Source organism: Ursus maritimus, unplaced genomic scaffold (assembly GCF_017311325.1).
Source record: "Ursus maritimus isolate PB19 unplaced genomic scaffold, ASM1731132v1 scaffold_17, whole genome shotgun sequence".
NCBI classification, from domain to species: domain Eukaryota; kingdom Metazoa; phylum Chordata; class Mammalia; order Carnivora; family Ursidae; genus Ursus; species Ursus maritimus.
The window spans coordinates 40,975,965-41,000,930 of NW_024424119.1; the positions used below are offsets into that span (position 1 = coordinate 40,975,965).

The 24,966-nt window shown below is 54.6% G+C and overlaps 1 protein-coding gene across 1 annotated transcript in view; it reads left to right on the top strand.

Moving 5' to 3' along the window:
- Positions 1 to 24,966, top strand: part of COL27A1 (collagen type XXVII alpha 1 chain) — a 131,373-nt gene that overhangs the window by 11,721 nt on the left and 94,686 nt on the right. The window contains exons 7-10 of the mRNA XM_040631345.1: positions 7,415 to 7,468; positions 11,478 to 11,531; positions 22,224 to 22,277; positions 23,718 to 23,771. Of these exons, the coding sequence (XP_040487279.1) occupies positions 7,415 to 7,468; positions 11,478 to 11,531; positions 22,224 to 22,277; positions 23,718 to 23,771 (216 nt within the window). The remainder of the gene's footprint in view (positions 1 to 7,414; positions 7,469 to 11,477; positions 11,532 to 22,223; positions 22,278 to 23,717; positions 23,772 to 24,966) is intronic.

The following is a 24,966-nucleotide window of genomic DNA, read 5'->3' on the forward strand; positions in this document are numbered from 1 at the left end:
TGTTTGGCACTTGCAGCATTGTTTAAAAATATTTAATAAGTTACTAACATTTTAAAAATGTGAGAGATTTCTTATGAAAGACCTGGTGACCAGCTTCTCTTGGAAGGGGGACAGATGCAGTAGCCCCTGGCCTGCGGCCCGGTCAGATCTGCCCCTTTAGACAGGACAGTCCTCCTCCCGTGTGTCCCCACATCTCCCAGTCTGGCCTTCCAACCCAGTCCTTTCCCCTGTGTATTTTACCTGCCCCGCTCCTATAGATGTTTGATTTGTGGCCCCTGTAGAAGAGTTTGGGGTGAGGGGGGTCAGGGTGGGCCTGAACAGTCAAGGAAAGGAGAAAGAACATTCCACGTGCAGAAGATGTTCTCAGGCCCGGTGCCTCCAGCATGCCTGGGACTGTCTCCAGGGGCAACGACCTTTCTGCAGCTGGAGGCCAATTCCTCCGGGCGGGGAGTGGAGGGGATGGAGTTTCCAGAAAGCTCAGGCCTCAGCTCTGTTCTCCTGCCTTGGAGATGACCACCGTGTGGTTTTCACCTCCCTGAGGCTGGGTTTCCCTCCAGGCTCTGTGTTTGAGGTTAGGCTCCCTACAATGTGGAGACGGTGGCAGATGCTGGGAATTCCCAGGCCTTACAAACACACTTAATGAGTTTTAATAATCATTAGGAATAATATTTATTCAGCCTGTCTCCAAGGGGACTGAGAGCCCGTTTTTATTATAACCATATTGTAGAACTTATGGAAATTGTATGCATTGCTTTGCAATTATGTCAACGCTCTGCTCAAGTCCTATACTCTGAAATTGTCAGGGCAGGAGGTTGGGAGTGGAGAAAAGAAGGACCCCTTCTCACCCCTCCAGGCTGCCCAGCCTGACTCAGGCACCGGCTGCCTCTGACCCCTGACAGCTCAGCTTCCCAAGCTGTGTGGGTACTGGGCTTACTGGCCATGGGTTTAAAAGGGGATGAATTGTCTCCCCCGAGAGAGGGTGTGCAGCTCAGGGTCTCCACCCCATCCAGTGGAGGTCAACCCTGCCTCCTCAGGCTGTGTGTGGTGTGGAGAGAGGACAGCCATGTCCAAACCAGCACAACTGGAACAGGGGCGATTTTTTTAGGGTATAGAATCTGCTTTTGGGCCTGTCGGATGTCCGGGCCACGTACCAGGCGATGTGGGTCAGCAGCGGTGAGGCCTCACTCCAGATCCTCTTCTTGAGCTTCCCCGTGATCAAAGAATGTGCTGAAGTCAACCTGTTCAGTAGATGGGTGCTTAGGGATCATTCCATTCGACCCTCCTCACTAGGCAGGTGAGGAGCCTAGGGAGTGTGCCCAGAAAGGGCCAGGACTTGCCCAAGGGCACACAGCGCATGGGAGGTGGAGTTGAAGTTTATGCCCCAGCTCCAGATGCCAAGACTGGCACATTCCATTCCACTCCCCTGAGTGTCCACTCTGAGACTTTAAGACTCAGGGCCGGGAGGCTAGTGGCTTCAAAGATGTGTCAGGCCATGTCCTTGGCCTCAAAGGAAGATCTCAATATCTTAAGAATCGGTTGTTTCTATACCTACCAGATTTATGAGTTGCATGAGTGGAACCTTCCTTTAGGACCTCCCAGGACCTGGTTCAGGAGGGCTGAATGAGTACGCTGATCCCTGCTCCACAGATGAGGGGATGGTGGCTAGAGGGACAAAAGACTTGGCCAAGGGCACCTAGCATGTTCTTGCAGGAACTGGGGTACGACTCTGGGTGTCTGATGTCCAGAGAGGCCATGGGCTCTCCCTACTCCTCCAGCCCTGGAGGGCCGAGGGCAAGAGGGAGGACATCAGTCTGCTTGGGTAGCAACCTGCCTCCTGTCCCAACCTGTCCCCTAATCCCACCCTCCCTCAGCTTGGAACCTAGCCTCACTCCAATAGGAACCCAAAACACTTGGAGAAGCCTTGTCCAGCCCACCACGTGGCAGGTGGCAAACTGGTCATTTATATTTCGGCAGAGCCCAGAAGTCCCATACGGAAGTGGGATCTCTGAGCGGCAGTGACAAGGGCTGCGGCTCCTTCTGTCTCCTCTTATCTGCCTCCGACCCCCAGACACATTTAGGATCTAGTCCCAGCAGAGCAGAAGCTGTGCTGCCCTGGGTTGGGGGCTTAATTGTTCCCCGTCTGGGGACATGCAGACCTGGGTTCCGATTCTGACCCCACCCCTTACTAGCTTTGTGGCCCTGAGCCACCCTAAGCCTTGGTTTCTGCAGACTGTAAGTTAAGAATAGCTCCCATCTCCTGTGAGGAAGCGAGTTGGGTGATCTCCAAGGCCCCTTGGAGATCTGTTTTTGCTGGGTGACTTTGGGAACTTCTTTCCTCTCCCCAGGGCTGTCTCCCCTCTCCGACAGCTTTGGAAGAGCTCCCTCCCCAGAAGTAAGTGGGACCTCCTTTCAGAGCCAGAGAGGGGTGCTGCGGCTGGGTCTGACGGGTTCCGCGCGGTCCCGAGGGGCAGCAGACGGACTGGCAGAGGCGGAGACAGCTCTGGGCCCCGGGCCTGCCGGCAGTTGTAGCCACGGAGCGAGGGAGCTCTGTGGGAGCCCCGGCAGCGGGGGGAGCATGGAAAAGCTGAGCCGGGCCCCGGGTGAGGAGGGGCAGGGAGGCTGCGGTTCACAGAGACTGCACAGAAGCTGCACAGAAGCCCCACGCCTGGAAGGAGGCGAGTCAAGGCCTTATTTATTCATGATCAGGCCGCTGGCATTTGCACTCGCTTGCACTTTTTGCAAGCGTCACCTCAGGGAGACCCGGATGAGGGCCTGGCCTGCAGCAGATGCTCTGTGACTGTCTGTGAAATGAATGAAAGAATGTGACCTTCACAGGAAAAAGGTTGTCTTGACTCCCAGGCCAGGCTCCTTGAGGTTACACAGATGTCTGCTGCTGGTGGGTCAGGAGGCCGCGTGGAGGGTAACAGGGCACAGACTTTGCATTTGGAGTGACCTGGGTTTGAACCAATCCCTTAACCAGCCATCCTTTCATGCTGTCAGCAAATGTGGATTGAGTGCCTTCTAGAGGCCAGGTGCTGTGTGACCTTTGGCAAGTCACCTAACCTCTCTGAGCCTTTGTTTCTACCTTTGTAAAATGGGGATATGGTACTATGTACGTTTCCAGAGTTGTTGTGTGGATTGAGATGAGGGACATAAGCACCCAGCATTAGAACCTGGTTCCAGTGGTTGGTTGTGGCTGTTTACGGACATGCTGATGGTTGAGATGGGGGTATCGCTGCATTAGGAGGACCGGCGTGTCTGGACCCAGGAGGGCCTTCATACTGTTGGTGGTTAGGAATCGGGGCTAGATCTTGAGAAATTCACCCCTTACCCTAGTTATCGTCCAGAACCCAGGAGAACGAGGGCTGTTTTGCTTTGTCTTTAGCGTGTGCTTTTGAGCTCCTACTATGTGCCGGGCTTTGCGCTAAGCAGTTTGCGTGCTGTATCCTGCAGCTTCACGTGGGGGACAAGGTAACTGAGGGGAGTTCAAGGCAGGGGCTGTTTGCAGAGGCGTGGGCGGCATCAAAGGAAGCAGCGGGGCTGGCAAAGCACACAGGTCTGACCTGAAGTTATAAGGGGAGAGGACGTGTGACCAGAACCCAGTGGGAGTTAAAGTGTGAACAGTAGTCAGTAGTTCCCCCACCGGGCAGGGAGAGAAATACCCCGCCCACTCACTCTGTGCACCTTTCGGTCTCTTGCTGGGACCTCCCATTGGCCAGACCCAGCCAGAAGCAGAGAGCAAGAAAGCGTGAGACTGCAGCCTGTAGGCTGGGTTCCCAGGGCCTACAATAGATCGGGGGAGCAAGTGGGGCTAACCTGCACCCGCATACATTATCTTGGAAGCCAGGTGTTGTATCCCCATTTTGCAGCTGGACAAACTGAGGGCTGGAGGCGTGGGGAGATGATGTAATCTGCGTAAAGCCACATGGAGGAGCCCTGGCTGGGAGGTCCTTCCCTAGGACGGAGACTGGGGGAAAAGGCTCTAATTCTTGGGAATAACGGTGCTCTCAGATGGTCAGAACTGGGAGGGCCCTTTGAAGTCTCCTGCTTCTCCCCATCAAGCCTCCGGCACCGAGCAGAGGCCCAGAGACCGAAGAGTCCTAGCACAGGGTCACCGGCAGTTAGAAGCACACGCGGGCCTGGACTCAGGTCTCCCAGACCCTCGGCCTGTGGCACCTCTCTGCTTGCTGCCCCGGGGCCGTGCCAGCCAGGACTTACTTCTCTCTGCAAGGCTTGGCAGGCGGGCTGTTGCAGCTGGACACAAGCATGGACTTGTTCCGTGGGACGGGGTTCCCCTAGGTCCGGCTGTCGGAGGCCAGGACCCCCGGGGGAAGCCCAGAGCGGCCTCGTGTTTGTTTCCATGGCTCTGTTTGTGTGAGCCCCGGAGCCCGGGCCTCCTTCTCCTCCCCCAGGCAGGCCCGTGGCCCCCGCTCCCCTCCCCCTTTGCTCTGGGCCCTCTCAGAGGCCCCGTTGTTTGCAGCGTGGAGTGGAAAATCCCACCCCGGCCCTCGTGAATCATCCCAGAGTCACCCGCTCAGGCTTCAGGCCCTGGAAAGAAATGGCAGCGTTTTTCCACTGCGTGGAGAATAGGCAGGGTCTCGAATCAGGCGAGAGGGGGCAGGGGGCGCCCACCCTCATTGCCCACGGACAAAGTAAGTCCTGAATGGGGAAGGGTTAGGCTGGGCAACCGGGTAGCCCCGGCCCAGGGTTGGTAGAGGAGAGCCTGGCTGGGCCTGCAGCTGGGGGCTGGGCTGCCATGACACGGAGCCGGGCTGTGGACTGACATCACCAGGCTGGGCCGTGGGTCCCAACTGGCACTTAGAGTCTGCTCTGCAGATGTTGTGGGTGAGGTCAGACTCCCAGCCTGGATGCCCCTGTTTCTGGGGCAGAAGAAATGCCAAGAGGGAGTGTCCAGGCCTCCACGGCGGCTGCCCTACTGGGTCCCCGAGGGAGCTATACCTCCCGGAGACTGTCCCCTCCCTGGAGCCCTGTACGAGCCCTGCACGAGCCCTGCCTCGCTGGGCCTCAGCCTTCCTCTCTGTGAGATGGGCATGGTGTCCTCCTTTCCTCTCCTGCCAGATAACCGGAGAAGGACGTCACGGCCACCCTGCAATGCAGGAAGGGCCCCGTGTCAGGAAGGTTCCGGGATGCTCATTCCACAGATGCCTGCAGAGGGGAAGGGCCTTAGCCAAGGTTGCACACCGAGTCAGGACATACCTAGCCAAGACTCTGCGTGGAAGCTGTCCAGGGGAGGAGAGCAAATCAAATGTCCTGGACTGAATCCAGGTTCCGCCTGTTAGCTGTGTGGCCTTGGGCAAGTCGCTTTGCTGCTCTGAGGTTCCCTTAGGTTTTTCATCTACTAAAAAGGCGGGGTAATGATACTACCTATAGTCATGCTTCGCCTGAGCCCCTGCATTTCCCTTTAATTCTGGGTCACCTGGAAGAACAGGGCTAGGGAGGGCCTTCTGGAAAGGGAAATCTTTGCTCTTCCTGCAAAGCCCATGCCAAGGAGGGCGGTTTAAGATTCTGAGTTGGAGAGCCTCCAGCAGCTTGCTTAACAGAAACAACAGCTAACTTCTTGGGCGTGAACTGTGTGCCAGGATTAGCACTTTTTATAGATTATCTGTCGGCTAGGGGCCGTCATATCCTCATTTGACACTTCAAGGATGAAGGCTTGGAGAACCGAAGTAGCGTGCCCAGAGCCACCCAGCTCATAAGTGGGGGGTGCCCAGCGTGAACCCAGGTCCCCAGTCTTAAACCACACTCTGCTGCTCCCTGGGGAGGAGCGGAGAGGAGCCTGGCCTTGAACCCCTGCAGGAAGACCTGAGAACTAGAGACAGAAGAGTAGAAACATCCACCCAGCCCCCAGGCTCTGCATGGAAGGAAGACAGCTGCCAATTTGGCCAGAGGTCCCTGGAGGCTCAGAGGTGTCTGGGACTTGCCACCCCCACCCCAGGCTCTTTCCAGTGCCCCTGGGGCCTTGGTGCCCATATCTGCCTGTCTGGATCTCTCTTCTGATCTTTATTCATGGACGAGCAAGCACGTGGTGTTCACAGGCCAGAACTGTGAACCGAGGCTGCCCAGCGTGAGATCTGGATTAATTACCAGCCAACCCGTACTGGGTTTTCAACACTGATTTTAACTCCGGGCAGAAAACCTGGAATCTCGTTGATGGTTATTTGAAACAAATGAATTCCCCAGGCCTCACACATCCTCGAAAGCCAGGCTTCCTTCGAAGGCTCCGTGTTCAGTTCTTCACATCAGGCACTCAGTTAATCCTCATTTATGCCTTCAGGGGGGATGGGGCAGTGGCTTTTGAACCCAAGGGGACCGGGCGCAGTGGACACTCCGGCTGAAATGCTTACACAAAGTCTCCAGCTATTAAGTGGCAAAACTAGGATGTGAACAAAGGTTAGCCCTCCATTTAGTAAGTCTGCTTGGCTGCCTCCCTTCCATGCTGCAGGGTTAGGCCTTTCTCCTCTGGGAAATAGGGAGCCATTGAGTGTCGTTGAGCAGCGGAGTGCCTTGGGAAGATGAACAAGGCCGTGTGGAGGAGAACAGGAGAGGAGAGACGGTGGAGGTGGGGAGACCAATGACGGGGCTGCTGCAGGTTCTCAGGGAGCAGTGATGACAGTTGGACCAGGCTGTGACCACTGGGAGAGATGGAACCTTTGAGTGATGATTAGACCCCAGTCACTGTGTTAAATGTTAACCATCTCATTTCATCCTTGTGACAGTGCTGTGAAGAGGGTGTTATTGCCCCCATTTTATAGGCACAGGCTGGCTAAAGAACTTGCCCAAACCCAGCTGGTGAGTGGCAGCATGGGCTTTGAACCCAGGCCCGTCTGATGCAAAAGCTTTTGCCTGTACTCTTTATGCTGCACTGCCTCTCCACCATGTAAAGATGCTTGGTGTGACCTTGGACAAATCCCTTCTCTGCTCCGGCTCTGCAGAGAACTTGGCTGAGCTCTGAGGTCTCTTGCTGTTTTATCTTATCAAACATTTAGCTGAGCCCTGGGGAGAGAGAATTAGTTCCTTTGAGGAGACCATGGTCTCGTGGGAGAGACAGGCTTTAGGGCGGGCAATTCCCTAAATAATATATAAATGAAAAATGGGAAGAGGGGACTTGACCTAATCTGGGGGAGGGATCAAGGAAGGCTTCCTGAAGGAGGTGGCACCCTGGGTAAGTTGGCTGAGTAATAAAAGGTGAAAACTTCAAAGACCAAGAAACAGCAGCTGCAAAGGCCTGGAAGCCCCAAAGAGCATGAGTTCCTTAGGCAGGGACCTCAGAACCCCTCTTCTCAGCCGCGGAGAGTCCATGCCCAGAGCTCTGGCCGGGCGTGTGGAACGACTGCTTGAACCCATTCCCTGCTGCTCCTTGGCACTGACGCTGTCTTCTTGCTCTTTCCTTCAGGGTCCCCCTGGGCTGCCTGGGCTCCCTGGACCCCCTGGTGCACGGGGGCCTCGGGTAAGTGATCACACGCTGTCCTTTGGGGGTCTGGTTGGCTCTTTGGCCTATGTCCCACTGCCCCTGAAGTTCCAGCCTTACCGTGTGTCCTCAGGCTGTTTCCTGCCCCTCATGGTCCCCATTTTCCACTTGGTCCGTTGAAGTGGACTTAGGGCCCTTCGGGGGCGCTGTGTGGACGGGCATGGCATAGGGACAGCAACGACCTCTTACAGGGGTCTCAGGTGTTCATGGCGGGTATCACCCTTGGCAGCCTGGAGTAGAGAAGGGGTTTCTGCCGACCACATCTCCTGAGCTGATGGGTTTCAGCGTTTGTCCAGGAAAAAAAGCTGGCCTGGGAGGACACGGGCCTTGTAGCCCTCTTCCCAACTCTGCAGGGCCGTCCTGGGGTGGGGATGCCGACACGGGCAAGGTAGGGGGGGAGCTCCCCGTGCTGAGAGGTTTGGTCAGAGGTGGGAGGGTGGCTTCGCAGGGCCGCAGTGGCTGAGAGGAGCTAGCCTGAGCCTTGGTGTGGAAAAGAACTCTGTTACACCTCGCACGCATGTGATGCTGCTTTGTTTGAGCCCCTTCCCCGCCGTGGGCCAGGATAATCATTCTCATTTTGGGGACGAGAAAACCGAACACAGAGGAAACAGAAGAGCCAGGATGGGAAGGCAGGCTCTGAACCATATGCCGGCACCCCTGGGGGTCCTCTTGGACGCAAATCTGTCCCTTTCCCAAAAGGACTCAGCCCCATGACGCCTCGCACCTGTGCCCAGGCTGAATCAGCCTTTCCCACGCTGGGTGCCTGGCAAGGCTCTGGCAGAGACAGCTGCCTGGGGCATATTTTTAGCTCGGAGCCCAGCGGATGGTTCTGGTTATGCAATTACTCCAGACCTGGCCCTGTGCTCTCTGGGCCCAGGGCTCTGGAATCTGCTGTCTGAAGCGGCATTTCCTCCTGGCTCCAGTCTCCATGGAGCACATACCCAGAACTGGGGACCTCGGAGGTACCAGGGCTACTGCTGGCCACAGGAGCTTGCAGCCAGGGACCGGGATGAGGCCCTCTGACTTAGCAGGCACCTTGCCCGTCCAGATGCCTCCTCTGCACTTTTGCTGGGGCCGGCCTCTTGACCTGACCTGGTGTGCCCTTCTTTGCAAGCTCCTCTTCCATCCCCTGCTGAGATCAAATGCCACCTCATTTTCTGATGACCGCCCCTTCTCCGAGTGCCTGCAGCAGCTTCTCTGCTGCTCTGGACGGCACGGATCACTTTCCTGAAGCTCGCGCAGACTGCTGGACTCTGTTGGCGGAGCTGGGTGCACGAGATCTCATCCCACCAGCCCAGCTGTCCCGAGAAAGAGTCTCCGATGTTGTCCCCACATTACAGGCGAGGAAACTGAGGCTCAGAAAGGTTCGGCTACTTTGGAGACAGTCAACCAGAGTGTCTGTGTCGGCGCTAGGATTGAACCCAGACGGTCTGACCCCAGAACCTATGATCTTAACCATCTATTGTGCTGATTTCTCTCTCTACCCAAACGAGCCCCTCTGGGCCAGAGCCAGGCCGTTTCTTTCTCTTTCTCACACATGCCTAGCAGAGTGCCCTGCTCACAGCCGGTGCCGGGCCAATGGTTGCTTAAGAGTTCTAGTCTGGAAGCCAACAGCATTTCCCCCCAGAAGCTGTGTGATCTTAGGCAAATCCCTTCCCTTCTCTGGGCCTCAGTTTCCCATCTATATGGGGTCTGCTCAGGATTTTCCAAGGCATTTCCTTGGAAACGTATTTCCAAGGTTCCTCCCAGCTATGAAATTCCATGAGTGAGGGAATGACTCTCCCAACAGCCTTCTCAGGCTTTCTGTGTGCTCCCCCACCCCCCGCACCTCCCCGCCATCATCCCGTTTCTAGGCTGGAAATTCCATAGATCATAAAATTCCAGAGATAGTAGAATGTGGAAAGTAGACCATCCCAGCTCCTCTCTGCACGAATGATGGCTCTGGGGCTCAGGGAATGGCAGGGCCTTACCTGAGGTCACCCAAAGCGCAGTGGCGTGCCCCTGCCCACCTCCGCATAGTTCCCCAGCCCATGGAAGGATGTTGGGGAATCCCTGGGCCCTCCCCATACCCGGCTTTCTGGGCTGCAGATTTATAGAACTGGTCTGCTTGGCTCCCAGTCAACTATGTGCTCCTTTTCTTTGCAAAGCAGTGGCTGGAGAGGGATGGGGAGGTGGGGTGGGGAAGCAGGAAGCCCCCACTTCCACACGCCGCAGATGGGGTAGCCGAGCGCTCCAGCCCGCCATCTTCGGGGCAGCTGGGGGCACAACCGGGGAGAAGGTAGCCACCCTTGGCCTCCCACAGCCCATGCCTGTTTCTGGAGTGCTGGTCAAGGGCCCCTCCTCAAACACGCCTACCCAACTTATGTCCAATTCCATCTGAGTTCTGAGGTTAGACCCCAGGAGCCTGGCCTGGGGTGAGCATCTCAGGTCTTCCAGATTCCTTAGAAACTACTGGGGGTCCTAGTTACTCATAGGACTGTTGGGGACAGCAAGGCTGGGGCAGGGGTTTGCTCACGGCTGGTTCCAGGTCACACCCATGTGCCGGGAGACAGTGTTCGGTGGAATGCTGGAGAGGGTAGCAGAGTGGGTTATTTTAGAGGGAGGGTCACCAGTGACACCGTTCTCAGTTCCCCAGGCCGAGTGAGCTTCTGAACACTGTTCCTTTTTGATGTGTTTGGAGAAGGGGAGGGTCCCTGTTCAGGCATCGAGGAAGGGGGAGGTGCCTTCGTTGGAATGTGACAGGCTGCAGCTGGAAAGTTGGCCTCAGAGAGGGAGGAAGGAAGCAAGTTCATACACAGCTAGCCAGATGAGTCAAGAGGGGCCAGGGACAAGGGCAGTGTGTCTAGAAGCTGGTGTGGAGGGGCACCACCGGGCTTCTCCAGGCTCCTCTCCCCACCCCCAATGCCCCAGATGATTCCTGCTGCACAAAAACTCTCAGGAATTACCCGACTCTTTGGGCTCTGTTTATGTTACTGGCTGCAAGACCCTACCCCAGGGCCCTTGCCGGAGAAAGTGGACATAACAGGGGCCAGCTGTTCTACAGGATTCAGATAGGACCTGGGAAAATCTAGTGCCATGAATAAGCCCTGGACCTGAAGCCAACAGGCCTGCGTCCCAGCCCTCACTTGGCCACCTCTCTGCTGTGTGACTTGGCCAAGACTCTTCGACTCCCTGGGCCCAGTCTTCCTAGCTGCTCCAAGGCACACAGGTCCTGGAGGACCTGTCAGCTCAGAGCTCTTAGGAACCTAAGGGAGAGCTCTCTGGCTGGGCTGTGGCCACAGGAGGGAGGCATCTTTGTTCAGAAGACGCCAAGGCCTTCCTTCACTGGGCTCTCAACTCCAAAGGCTCACACCACAGGCCCATTGGAGTCAAAAGGGAGCGGCGCCTTTAGGCAGAAGTCCTAGAAGATCCCCAGGAGAGGTGGCATGGGAGCCAGGCCTCGAAGGACGGGGTGGGTGGCAGCTGGAGGGGTTGGGTGGGAAAGGCACACCAGATGATGGGAATGGCGCAGGCAAACGTGATGAGAAGCCGCGGAGGGAAGCAAGTAGCTAAGGGCGCTTTGAGCCCAGGGAGCCAGCCTGGGAAGGGCTGCTGCGCCGGAGCGGGGTGAGAGCCGGGAGGCAGTAAAAGTAAAATTCAGAGGTTGAGGGCTTGTGTTCCGAAGTCACACATCTGAGGTTGACCTCTAGCTCCGCCCCTGAGCTGCTGAGTGCTCTGAGAAAGTTCTCAGCCTCTCTGAGCACCGGCTCCATCTTCAAAAGAGGAATAATAACAGCCCTGCCTCGTGGGTTCGTAGAGTAAAATGAGGTAATGCACAGCAGGTGTTTAATGCAGGGCCGGGCAGCGAGGGGGCCCTCCCTAAAAGTAGGCCGCCATGACGGTCCTGCTGAGACTTGGCTAGGTGAGAAGACCCAGCGGGGGGAAGGCATTGCTGCGGGAAGCGGAGTGACCCCCGTTTTCCCTCACTTTTGTTTCTTCTCCCTTTCAGGGTCCTCCTGGGCCTTATGGAAATCCAGGCCTCCCCGGCCCTCCTGGAGCCAAAGTGAGTATTTGCTGTGGGGTCTGGAGGTAGGGCCATGGAGGTACTGGGATTGGGGCTACGTTTGGGGTGCTTCCAAGGGGCTCCTGGTGGGAAGGCCTCAGTGCCACAGGCACTCCGTGAGTGCCCCCCAAGTGCCAGGCGGTGACACAGGACCTGGGAGTGGAACTGCTTGTTGGGGGGGATTAGGGAGAGAAAGGCCGTTGGAACCTAGAGCCCTCAAAGGAAAGCAGGAAAGAAGGGTCATTTGCTGCTAAATAGGGAAGTCGTTGAATGTCGGACTAGGGATGGAAATTTAGGCATGTCATCTTTTGAGCTGGGGAGGGACATGGTCATGTTTGGGAATGATAGCTGGGTGTGGATGTGGACTGGAGGTGGGGACCAGAGCAGAGGAAGGGAGACCTGGCAGGGGGTTACGGGGGAGGGAGGAGCCTAGCCCAGCCAGCTTAGGGGTGTGGAAGGAGGGAAAGCAGATGCATTCACAATGTGGGGGGGGGAGGACACAGTCATGGGTGAGAGACAAGAGACCAGTGACACCCTGGTGTTAGCCTTGGTGACCCAACCGGGGCACCCCAGAGAAGGAAGGCAAGGATGTTCGTTTGGGAACTGGGAGCCCTGCCAGGTGGAGACAATGCATGGACAGAGATTCCGAAACTCTGCAGAGCGCTGAGCTGGAGATGAGCCTTGGGGGGTGGAGACAACAGCACAGAGATGCCCCCTGCCCCTCGGAACCCTCTTGGAATGCTCCAGTTAACTTTCCGATGAGACCACAGAGACCAGAGAGAACAGTGCCCTGATGCCTGCTGGGAACCCCCAGCCCCGGAGCGCCTCGGTCTGTTCCTGGAGCTCCGGCAGCGAACAGGGCTGTCCAGGGCTGCGCTTGGAGTTGAGTAGCCAGAGCACCAAAAAGTGTGCCAGGCCAGCAACATTTAGGTCATGGGGAAAAGTCTCCAGGTATGGCTGGAGACACAGGAGGAGGGCAGTTGCAAGGTCGGGGAAGCCAAGAGAGCAGGGGCTGTGCTGAAGGAGTGTGAAGCAGGCCCGGAGGGAGGGCAGAGGGGCCCGTGGTTAGGACACTGCCCGGCCCAGCCTGTCCTCTGTAGGGTAACCAGGGTAGCCAGGCCCAAGGTCATCCTTTGCTAAGCACGTTGTGCAGATGGAGTGGCTTAAGGAAAGAGCCATTAGCCGACTGGTCCCCAGATCATGCAGCCTCCAAAGGCCAGCTCTGGTGCCCACCAGCTTGTCTGGGAGTTTGGGACACACGGCCAGGGCTGGGCCGGGGTCCTTCCTTGCAGAGCAAGCACAGAAGCCTCACGTGCCCCGTGGCTACCAAGTGCCTGGAAGTGCTCTGGTTTTAACAAGGCGAATAGTGCAGTGTTTGATAGCATAGCGGTCTTCCTGGGCAAACGCGGACAATAATAATCGGCCATATGTTGGGCCTTACTGTGGGCCCTACTCCCCATGCACGCACTCTGTGTAGCTTGTTTTCATTCGATCCCCACAAAGACCTAAAGAGATGGGTGGAGATACTGTACCCATAAACAGATAGGGACACTAAGGCTTGGGCCCGTGCAGACGCCGTCTAGGAAATGGCTGCAGGACCTGCCCCTGTGGGCCCGGCAGAAAGAGGGAGCCCCCTTGGAGACCTCTGCTCTCCATGGGCCTCGGGCCTCCCCGGCCACGGGTACCTCATGGGGCTGAGAATCCTCAGCTGTTTGGAATTGCCAGGTTTGCTCAGGAACACGCCTTTCTTGGTCTGCTCGGGGACTGGCCGGTCCTTCCCGCTCCCTCCTGCTCCTGCCCATTCTTTTCCACTCCCTCCAGCTTCCAGATTGATCCCTTGGTTCTGTGGCAGCAGATGCTCCACTGGCTCCTTCTCCGGCCCATGCTGGCCCCACACGGCAGGGCCCCAGCCCCAGGCCCACAGCAGCCCCGGTCTGGCCCGCAGCCCACCCCCATCCTGCCAACAGATGTGCGGAGGCAGGGGGGGGGGCCCTCAGCTGCTTCTCCCTCCATTTTGAGAAGGAGCTCTGGGGGTGGCGGGGGAGGCTTGTACCTGGCAGGTGACTCCTCCTGCTGCTGCCACGTGTAGCTGGGGCGTGTGGACGTGGGGTCTCCTGGACAGGACTCCCACCTGCTTCTGGGTCTAACAGATAAGGGTGCCGGTTCCAGAAAAGACACTGCGATGGGAGCGTGCTTCTTCCAATAGCGCTTGCATTAAACTCCAAGGGGAGAAGCTATGCCCTTTGCCCGACACCTGGCCTGCAGCCCAGGGGTGAGCAGAGGTGGCCCCAGGACAGGCCAATTGGGTGGGAGACCCCAGTTTGCTGGGCTCGAGTCCTGGGCTACCCTTGATCTGGGATGTGGCCAGGACAAGGTGAAAGCAGAGGCTCTCCCGGGGTGGAATTCCTGACTGAGCTGAGGTTGGAAGACCATGTTATGCACCTGCACAGAGGGTGTGATTCTGGGGAGAGGGTCCTCCCCGTGTCCCAGATCCCCCTTGGGCCTGGGAGGTGACCTGGTGGGATTGGAGGGCTGGCCTCCCCCAGGCCCTGGGCTGGCTCCTCCTCTCGCACATGATGTTGGCTTCTAGAGCCACTCACGGGCCCCCCATCCAGTCATCTCCCTCAGCCAGCAAATGTTTACTGAGCACCTACTATGTGTGGTTGATGGAGAAATCAGCCAAACAGGAGGGTCTGCCCGGGGGGCAGGGAGGCCGCCCTTTGTCTGGATGGGTCTCTGTGCACTCTGCTTCGGTGAGGTTATGGAGCCCTCGCGGGCTTATGGGCATGTGGGATAAAGACTGAGGGGTGGGGGAGACCAGCGGATTGAGGAGGATAAAGAAGGGGAGGAGGACCGAATGAAGGACTTGAGGTCATAAAGATGCCAAGGTGACTTGCCTGGGTTACTGGCCGTGACCAGCACTGGCAGGACTGTCTTTGGGGTCCTTGGGTTTGCCTGCGGAAGACACTTGTCGGGGCTGTTACCTCGTGACCTGCCTCCCCTAGACCCCAAGGCCTTACCCACCTGCCATAGACCGGTACACCCCATGTTCAGATCCATCAAGAAGAGGGAGGGTCAGCTCCCACATGGGGTCAAGATCAAGGGCTTTGAGAATGAGGCAGAGAAGCCAGCCCCCTGGGAGGACAGCATTGGCTGACCTTGGAGGCCCAGTGTTGAGTCACTGGATTGATTCATGTCGCCAACCGACCCACACTTGCTACTGCAGGAAAGGGCAGAGGTTAAGAGCACAGACTCTGGAGCCAAATGATTGAAGTTCCAACCCCAGCTCTGTCACGTCCGAGTTCCGTGACTCTGGGGACATTATTTCAGTTTTCTGTGCCTCAGTTTCCTCATCTAGAAAATGGATGGGAAGCGTCGCGGCCCCCTCGAGTTGTCACAAGGAGTCACTGAGTCACTTAGAGCGGCATTGGCCTGCGGAAGGAAGGGTCAGCTGTCAGCACGGGCAAGGTGTTGGCCCTGTTTTGGGGCCCCAGCAAGGACAGTCCCTGCTCCCGTGGAAACAAGCTGATCACATTGATAAAGGCAGAATTACGTCACCATCCTGGCTCCACACGAGAGGCACGGGGTGCTCGGGTGCCTAACATGGTGGGGATTGGGCTGGTCTGGGAGGTGAGGGGCACCTTGCCAGAGGGCAGATGGGTTAAACTGAGGTCGAAATACAGCAGGTGACAAGGCACAGGGGCAGGAGGAGGCCTGGTCAGGCAGCAGGCCTGGTAGGCGGTGGTAAGGCTTTTGGACTTTGTCCAAGCAGCAGCGGGAAGACATGTAAAGGTTTTTAGCAGAGGTGATACAATCGGATGACGTCTGCAGAGGCCACTCGGGCAGCTTGAGGAGCGGGGCCCGGCCGGGAGCCAGCGAGGAGGTCTAGAGCTGCCCGCTGGGGAGGCTGATGCTTACCATGGTGCAGTCAGGGGGGATGCAGGGCCGTGGGCCAGTGAGGGGCTCTGGGCCAGAGGCAGTGGGGCTCCGGCTGTGCGGGAAAACCAGGGCTGCCCACGCCAGAGGATAAGGTGCCCGGCCCCACGCTTGTGGGCTGGCGGCTGCTCCATCCCTGGTGTGGCCTGCTCAGTGTCCAGTGAATTACCCAGGGTTATTAGGGGCCCTCAGGCAGCGGGGAGGGGGAGGGGGGAGATAGGCTGGCAGGAAGGAGCAGCCTTGGTGAGCCAGGTGGCGGCTGGGAGCTGGTGGGGGCTGAGGTGGAGAAAGCCGGCAGGATTCTCAGACCCCAGCCTGCTTTTCCCCTTCCTCCGATGACAGAGGTAGGGCATGCTCATTAAGGAATATGTGGAATAGTCTAGAAAGTATCAAGAAGAAAGTAAGCTGGCCCTGCCCAGTGATAAGCACTGAGTGCATTTTGGGGACTGGGCCAGGGACTGGCCAAGAGCTAACACACTTTGCAGGGCAGATGTTATCACCCCCATTTTACAGATGAAAAAACTAAGGTCTAAGTGGCTAAGTAACTGGCCCAGGGTCATATTTCTGATAAGTGGCAGAGACAGGATTTGAACCCTCTACTGCCTAACTCCAAAGCCTACATGTACTTTTAGCTACAAGGCAATTTCGCTCCATAGCTCTATCAGCTTCCTCTGTAGATTAAGTAATATATATATAATATATATGTGTATATATATATTTGAGTATGTATATATTATGAGTTATATATAAATAATACATATTTAATCAAAATCAAAATTTTTATTTCTTAACATATATTAATATATGTTAACATACATGTAACATAATGTATATGTTAGCATATACATATATAACCTATTATTCAAAGTGCATGCATACAGACGCCAAGATATAGGTGTATACACACGTACAGGCACGCACGTACATATATATGAATGATTTAAAATATGCCCTGCACGTAAGTGCTTTATGGGTTTACTTGTTTTATTAGCAATTGCCTTCTAGAAAGATGGAGCCAATCCGTGCTGTTGCTAGCATCAGAGGAGGAGATTTTAAAAAGACAATTTATGGCTTTCACTTCAGTTCATTGGCCATCTAGAAGAAGAGTGCTTTTCTTACATCTGTTTTCCATTTGTACTTTATCATTGATGAATTTGTTTATCTGGGGGGTTGGGATGCTGTCTTTCGTTATGGATTTGTACAGTTATTGATATTTACATATTAAGATCACACAGGCTTCCTCCACCTTATGAGTATATTCCAGTTTGGCTGTTTGCCTATTAACAGTATTCATGATGATATTCACAAATAAAAGTTCTATCTATTTTTTTTGGACCAATGATAACAGCCAACACTTACTTATTAGGAACTTACGTCAGATAGTTTGGAGAGGGTTCCACCCATATGTAAAATTTATTGTTCTTCACTTTTATATTTAGACATTTCTTTCCCACCACATGATCAGATAGGTATTCATTTATATTCCTAGTCATTTCATAGTGTCATTTGTATTCTTAAAGATTTTAAACCATCTGGTATTAATCTCCATGGGGGGGTGGGTACGAGATGGGGCTGTAACTTTATTTTTTTCCCCCATGGTTAACCATTTATTAAATAATCTTGACTCTACCGATTATTATATGATAGAGTCGAGTCTATTCCTGGCCATTTAAATATGTTTCATTGCTCTCTTTATTTATTTTGTGATAAGATATTGTTTTATATGACATCTATGATCTTTACGTGTCTTCTCCTCTTGTTCTTTTAAAATATTTCTGTCTGTTCTGTCAGATGAACTTAATGCCCATCTCAGTCATTTCCTTGGGATTTTTATTGGAATTGTATTAGATACAATTAGATACAATACAATTGTATTGTAATAGTGTATATTAATTTGTGAAGAATTAACAGCTTTAAAATATTACATTTTCCGATCTAAAACCAGGGCATGTCTTCTCATGTGGTTGAGTTTTTTAAACATCTCGTAGTAAACTTTTATAGCTTTTATTGCATAAGACCTGCACAGCTCTGGTATGCTTAGAAATTTTATATTTTTGTTGCTGTTATGAGTGCAATATTTTCCCCAATTTTCTAGCTGGCTGTCAGTTACTGACGAGGACTGTTGACTTCTGTATTTTTGTACTTTTTGTGTTTATTTTGTAACCACACCCTGTACTGTATGATTTTATTGATTTTTAACAGTATTTCAGTTAGTTCTCCTGTATTTTCTAGACAGGTCCTCATATTGTTTGCAAAAAAGGACATACTTTTGTCTGCTTTTCCTCAAAGGCTAGTTGTCTCATTTGTTTTTCTTGCCCTATTGCATTGGCTGGAACTTCTAAACACATGACATAGTGGTAGTGGGAGGCCCAGGTTATCTTCAGAGGAAGCCGGTCTGAGCCAATCCCAGCCTTAGAGTTGTCTTTTGAGAGTCTATTCATTCATTTGCTCATTTGTGAAATATTTTATGATGCCTCCTCTGGACCAGGCCCTGTGCTGGGTACTTGGATTAGAGATGACTTACACAGGGGACTTCTGGCCCAGAATTTCCCAGTCCTTCATGATGTGTTCCTCCTTTGTGTCAGTCCCTCTCTAGACCTCAGCCACTCAGAGCCCTCTATTCCTCTGCTTCCCAACCCTACCTGCAGAAAAGGAGCTCAACATAGTCCCCACTCCCACTATATTTGTAGCATTTATGGTTGAGGATATACTTTCCCATCTGTCTTCTAGTTCCCAGAGGTTCTGTTAACTAGTCCAGAAGAAGTACTATTCCCTATGCGGACAGGGAAAGGGGCTTGCCCAGGGTTGCACAGGCTTGTTGGGTGGAGAGCTGGGTTGGCAACCAGGTTCTTGTTCTAACCAATGTGTAAGCAATTAATTAGACTTTATATATTCTTTCTATTTCTCACTGGGGAATCTGTAGGAGTCTGGCTGGGAAGACATATAGTTTTCCACCTTCACCTGACTAGGGGTGCCTCGAGCATCTCTGGAGTTGAAAGTTCATCTGCCTCCCTCCTTGTCTTCCTCCAGCCTTAGCTTAGCTGGAACTCCCTTCAGGGATTTCCCCTCAGTCTGGGTCAAGTTCTCCCTGATATACTCCTCACTCCACTTATCATTGGATGGTAGTTCTTGATCTGTAGTAAAGAGCTTGGGCTCTGAAACCAGACTGCCTGAGTCTAAGTCCCATTTACAAATTGCATGACCGTGGATAAGTGACTTAGCCTCTCTGTGCCTTAGTTTCCTCATCTGTGAAATGGGATGGTGATTGTTGCTACCCCACAGATTCATGTGTCCAGGGCTCAGAAAAGCACCCAGTCTGGTTTCTCTTTTGAGAATCCCCCATGAGCATGAACTGTGTCATGTTCCCCCTGCGGTATTCTCTGTATTCACCCCAAAGCTTGGCTCAGAGTAGATGTTCAATATATATCTATACTTGTGGCTATTGTACTTGGGCAGGGATTACATCGCCGGCACTGTGCTGGCTGCTACGAATGCAGAGAGAAATCCATAAATAATGAAAACGGCTCAGGTAAGGAACCCGGACAAGGGAGCAAGTCCATCATCTTTTGGGGTCTCAGTTTCCCCTTTTATAAAACGACAGAACAGGATACACGAAGGCCCACCCCTGAATGTGTTTCAAGCCCAGCTGCTGCAGACCGAGGTGGGCAAGGGTGGAGTGGGAAGAAGCTGTTGTCCTTTTTTGGCCATTGGAATCCTTGGTAGCCCTGAGCCTGGCTTTGCACTTGCACTGTGGACATAAAAGGCATCGGAGCAGGGCTTGTGGGTAGCTGAGATGTGTGTGAGGGGTGGCCAGGGCGAGGTGGTAGATCTCAGAGGCTGGGTTCTGCAGAAGTGACCTGGAGGGGCCCAGGTGGACAGACAGTTGGTGTTCCAACAAGGAGGGGCTGGTCTCTCGCCTGGGGCAGCTGTCATCTGGTCAGAGGGAGTGCTGGAGAAGCATCCAGGCTTCTCATTCATAAAGGAGTAAATGAGTGCTTCGAAGTCAGACCGAGTGGGCACTAGCCAGACATGGGAAGACCTTGCCTCTTATCTGCGTGTCACCCCAGGCAGTGACCTGGCCTCTCGGAACCTGCAGCTCGGTACTGAGTTGCAGCCAATGGGTGTTGAGAGGACGAGTGGACACAGTGCTGGACATGGTGTAGGTGGCTCTGAAGGACCTGCACTCTTTCAGGCTCTGCCCGTTGGAATGTAGTGACTTCTCGTGGAGAGCAGCTGAGCCAGGATTTGGAAGGGCCGGGTTCTGACAAAGAAAGGAACGAAATGGGAACTAATTAAAGTTGGCCAAACCACCTCTCCCCTGCGACGCATCCATTATCTCACTGGCTTCTTGCCAAGAAACCTAAGATGATGATGGATGTGTGTACGTGTGTGTGTGTGTGTGAGCATTCACCTGTGTGCGTGTGTGTGTGTGCATGCACCTGTGTGCGTGTGTGTGAGCATGCACCTGTGTGCGTGTGTGTGAGCATGTACCCGTGTGCATGCACTCGTGTGCATGTGTGTGTTTGCATGCACCCGTGTGCATGTGTGTGTGAGCATGCACCTGTGTGCGTGTGTGTGAGCATACACCTGTGTGCGTGTGTGTGAGCATGCACCCATGTGCACTCACCCGTGTGCGTGTGTGTGAGCATGCACCTGTGTGCGTGTGTGTGAGCATGCACCTGTGTGCGTGTGTGTGAGCATGCACCCGTGTGCGCGTGTGTGAGCATGCACCTGTGTGCGCGTGTGTGAGCATGCACCTGTGTGCGCGTGTGTGAGCATGCACCTGTGTGCGCGTGTGTGAGCATGCACCTGTGTGCGCGTGTGTGAGCATGCACCTGTGTGCGCGTGTGTGAGCATGCACCTGTGTGCGCGTGTGTGAGCATGCACCTGTGTGCGTGTGTGTGAGCATGCACCCGTGTGCATGTGTGTGTGAGCATGCACCTGTGTGCGTGTGTGTGAGCATGCACCCATGTGCACTCACCCGTGTGCATGTGTGTGTACATGCACTGATGTGCATGTGTGTGTGAGCAACCACCCATGTGCGTGCATGTGTGAGCATGCACCTGTGTGCGCGTGTGTGAGCATGCACCCATGTGCACTCACCCATGTGCATGTGTGTGTACATGCACCAATGTGCATGTGCATGTGAGCAAACACCCATGTGCGTGCATGTGTGAGCATGCACCCGTGTGCATGTGTATGTGTGTGAGCACGTACCCATGTGCACGTGTGTGTGCACCCGCATGCTTGTGTGTGTTTGCACGCACCCGTGTGTATGTGTGATTGTGCCCATGTGTGTGCACCTATGTGTGAGAGAATGTGTATGCACACACCTGCATGTGAATATGTGCATGTATGTGTAGGTGTGAGTAGGTATGCGTGTGCCCTCACACATGTGTGTGCCCGTGTCTGTGTGTGCGTGTGTGTGCTGTGCAGCCCCCATTTTAAGGCTAGGAAATGGAGGCTCAGAGAAGTGAAGTGACTTGCCCGAGGTCCCTCTGGGATTCCATGCCTTCACCCCAGGACTTCTGAGTCAGGGCCCAGCTTGGGGAGGGAGCGTGGGAGCGAGCATGAGGGCAGAGATCAGGGGTTCTTGGAAGGTGACACCAGGGTGGACTGACTCTCCAAAGGACTGTTTTCTGAGTAACTGAGCCATGTGGGGCCCGAGGAGTGGGCTGGCAGCCGGGAGCACTGTGCAGCCCTGTAAGAGACGCAGCTGGTGTACCCACAGGTCCTCTCCCTGAGCCTCATGCTCAGAGAGCCAGGACCCTTGCGACGGGGACCCTCCCATATGCTGGGCACAAAGGCTGCTTGTCTCTGACGGGGAACCCACTGCTTCTTGGTTTTTCCCCTATTTACTGCCTATTGTAACTCATCGGGTCCCAGGACATCCCTGAACACGGACCTCAGGGGTCTGTCTTAGCTCTGCCAGGGCCTCAGCTTGGGGCCTCAGGCCGTCCCTTTCCTCCTCCTAGCCTCAGTTTCCCCAGATGTGTGTGTGGGGGTAATAACACTTCCCTTGCCTGCTTCATCAGGCTGTGAGAATCTCATGAGACCAGGGTATTGCACACTGTGAGGGGCTGTGCGCAGACGTAGTGGTGTTACCGCACAGACCCTCGGTAAATAGAGAACAGTGAGGTGAGCATACTAGAAATTCAAGAAGAATCGGACATGCTTCTTTGATGTGTCTCTTTGATGTGTCTCTCGGAAACGCTCTGAGAGCCCAGGGGAACAAGTCAGGGGGCAGTCCTAGCCACACGCACATGCAAGGACTGGTCATCAGAGCTCTGCCGGCTGGTCGGGAGGACACATTCAAGCTGCATTTTGAAGAATGTCTATGGTTTGGTGAATGCTGCTTGAGGAATGGTTTTCTAGGCGGGGGTGACAGCCTGAGCCAGGACCTGGCAGCAGGGAAGTGCAGGGCGTTGCTAACGATGGGCTGTGGTCTGGCGAGGAACAGAGGGACCCTGTCTGTGGGTTTGGCGACTGGAAAGTGGTTTGCAGAGGGTGGGTGGGACCAGATGATAGAGGACAAGGGTCACGGAAGGAGGAGTTTGGAGGTGTCCTCATGCAGTCAGTGGGGAGCTATGGAAGGTGTTAGTGCAGGGAGGAACGGAACTGGAGAAGACCCCCCTGGAGGTGTGTGAGCGGGGGGGATGGGCGGGAGGGCATTTTAGCAGGGGATAGGACTTTGAGCAGAGGTTGTGGGGAGATAGCCTCTCTAGATGATTCTAGAAAGAATTGTTTTTCTTTCAGGGACAGAAAGGGGACCCAGGGCTCTCACCAGGAAAGGCCCTCGATGGGGTGAAGGTAGGTTTCCAGGGACCCCAGCATCGAGGGAAGTGGGGGAGTGGACAGTAGGGAAACCACCGTGCCCCAGCAGAAGACACTGTGTGTCAGAGGCAGGAGGTGACAAAGTAGCCAGGGAGGAGTGTGGTTGGGTGCTTTCCTTGAAGTCCTTCAGCCTGTGCCAAACCCAAAGTCATTCCCTGTACTTTCTTTGGGGGTGCAACCAATAAGACTGACAAAAGATTTTGCCTGCGGACCCACCGTTGGTGAGTGACCTTTTGTGTAATGTCCTGCGTTTCTGTCGGGTCCTCTAGGTGACCCTTGGCATCCAGAAGCTTTTTGCTAGCATACACCCAGGAAGCTTCCAACAAACATTCAAAATCCCCTCTGAGGTTAATTTGAGCAGACAGGTCTGTGGATTTCTAGGAGATGGGAAGGGATCGGGCCAGAGATTCAGGGCTCTCTAACTCTGAAGGGCTAAGGGACCAGAAGTTTCTCGAGGAAAAAAAGAACACTTAGGCCAGAGGACTTCGTCCATCCCCGAAGCATCCCCCCATACACTGATTAAGGGGCCTGGAAGGAGCACAGGACAGGTAGGAACAGGGGAACCCAGACTCTAAGTAAGACCCCCAGCTCTCAAACATACATATCCTGGACAGAACACTCGAGTCTGTCTGGCTCATTCTGGACATGAGCCCAAGAACCCTCCTGACAGACAACACTGCTTCTCAACCTGGCCTCCTGTGCTTGGGCACATAGAAGACACAGCTCCCTTTGATTTCCCCAAGATATAGGTGGCTCATTCCTTCACATCCTCACATTTTTTTCACGCAGCAAACATTTACTAGGTGTAAGCATTCATATAAATGCCCACGTGCTCCTCGTCGAGACCTTGTAACACAGGACAGACGGGCCCAGCTTGCAGATGAGATAGCAGAGAGGCCTCAGAGGCAGGTGGCTTGCTGGAGGTCACAGAGCTGGTCAGGTCCAGAGCAGGTTTGTATCCAGGCCTGACAAAGTCCAAGAGCCTAGGCTTCTCTCTTGCTCCTGTGTTGTCCGTTCTCAGGTCTCAAAGCAGAAATGCCCCCTACTGCCCACCATGCCCAGCGAGGATGAGGAGTGGGCAGAAGGGAAGGTGTCTCAGGAATGCAAAGAGAGAGAGAGCGGACTAGAACGAGGCAGACAAGTTGTGTGTCCCGAGGGGCAGTGGTTTTCAAACACGGTTTTAACAGCAGACCCCGTTCCTTACTTGATATCCTGTGCCAACGTCCGGGGTATAAAATAGATCAAATGGAGTGACTGGGTTAGCGGGGAGGGACTGGGTGCCCAACCACTCGGCTGCCCTCTGGGCCTCCAGGAGTCCCGTTTGCAGACAGTTGGCCGTGCGAGGACACGCCTGCCATTTCATGAGCGTCTCTGCTCCTGTTCCCCCCGCCTCACCCCTTCGTCTGTGTTTTGCAGGGCGACGTGGGCTTGCCTGGGCTCTCTGGGAATCCAGGACCTCTTGGACGAAAGGTACACCTTGCTTTCAGTGCTTTGCCTTGTCCAGTGCGCTTTCTGTCTAGCTTGGTTATTTCACCAACCAGACCGTGCGAATCTGGTTGGTGCTCTCCCTACGGAGCCTAGCACAGGGCCTGTGCATAGTAGGTGTTCAGGAAATGGGGGTGGGGGTGGGGAAGACTGTGCAGGCCAAGGGTCGATTGCGTTCTGCAGGATTGCTGGTGGGGATTCCAGGAGGTGTATCGGCCTAGGGCTACTAGGCCACGTCTTCGGCTTGCGCCCTGGCTCCCCGCTGTGGCTGCAGCCCCCCTGCTCTCTGGGCCATCTGGTTCTTGTCTGAACAGATGTAGTGTCTCCTGGCTCCATGTTGTCCTTGCTCTGAGGGTCCCTGTGGCACTTGGAGCATGAGGTCTCCTGGATCTCCTTCTCCACCCTCCATGGCCAGAGCATAAATCTGAAGAGGCCAGACCCAGACAGGAGTCTGTGGCTGTCTGTGAGCTGAGGAAACATGGGATTTTCTGGCTCAGAGAACACAGGGATTCCCTCTCCCCACTTACTTCCCCTCCGTGCTCCAGCACTTTCTGATGGATGAGGTGTGAGTGGAAAAGTCTCTTTCCAGTACCGGCTCATAAAGCAGCCCGTGGTGGTCTCGCTCTGCGTGGGGGTGGGAGTCTAGTAGAGGTGGCAGGAGATGGGAAAAGCAGACTAGACCTGCTCCTGCCAGGGGTCCAGGGCTCTCTGCTCTCAGCAGATGTCCAGGGAGGCCCAGAGCCCCCATCCAAGAGGGACCAGCTCACCTGAGAAGGGAGAAGCATCTTTTCCCAACTAAGGCAGTCTCTGTGTAGTTAGGAAACTGAAAAAGGCATTTACACAGTGGCCCCGGACCCCAGCTCAGGCAAACATGCAGGAGTTTGTCCGTGGCAGGCCAATGGGCAGAGCATGGGGGGGCTCAGGTCCCAAGGCCGGGACCCCTGACCAGTCGTGAGGGCCGGGGAGGAGGACCAATCGGGTAGAATGGTACTGGAATCATCACTGTTTGTAAGCACCCTCTCCTCCCATGAGCCTCTTTGGTGACAACGGCGGCCACTTTGCCCTGATGCTCTTCCGTGGCTTCTCTGCATCGTCTCGTGTGGGGAGCCTTGGGAGAGAGGGGACGTCAGTGGGTGAGAGGTGAAGTCAGCATCCTCTTTGCTCACTAGCCTGTCGGATT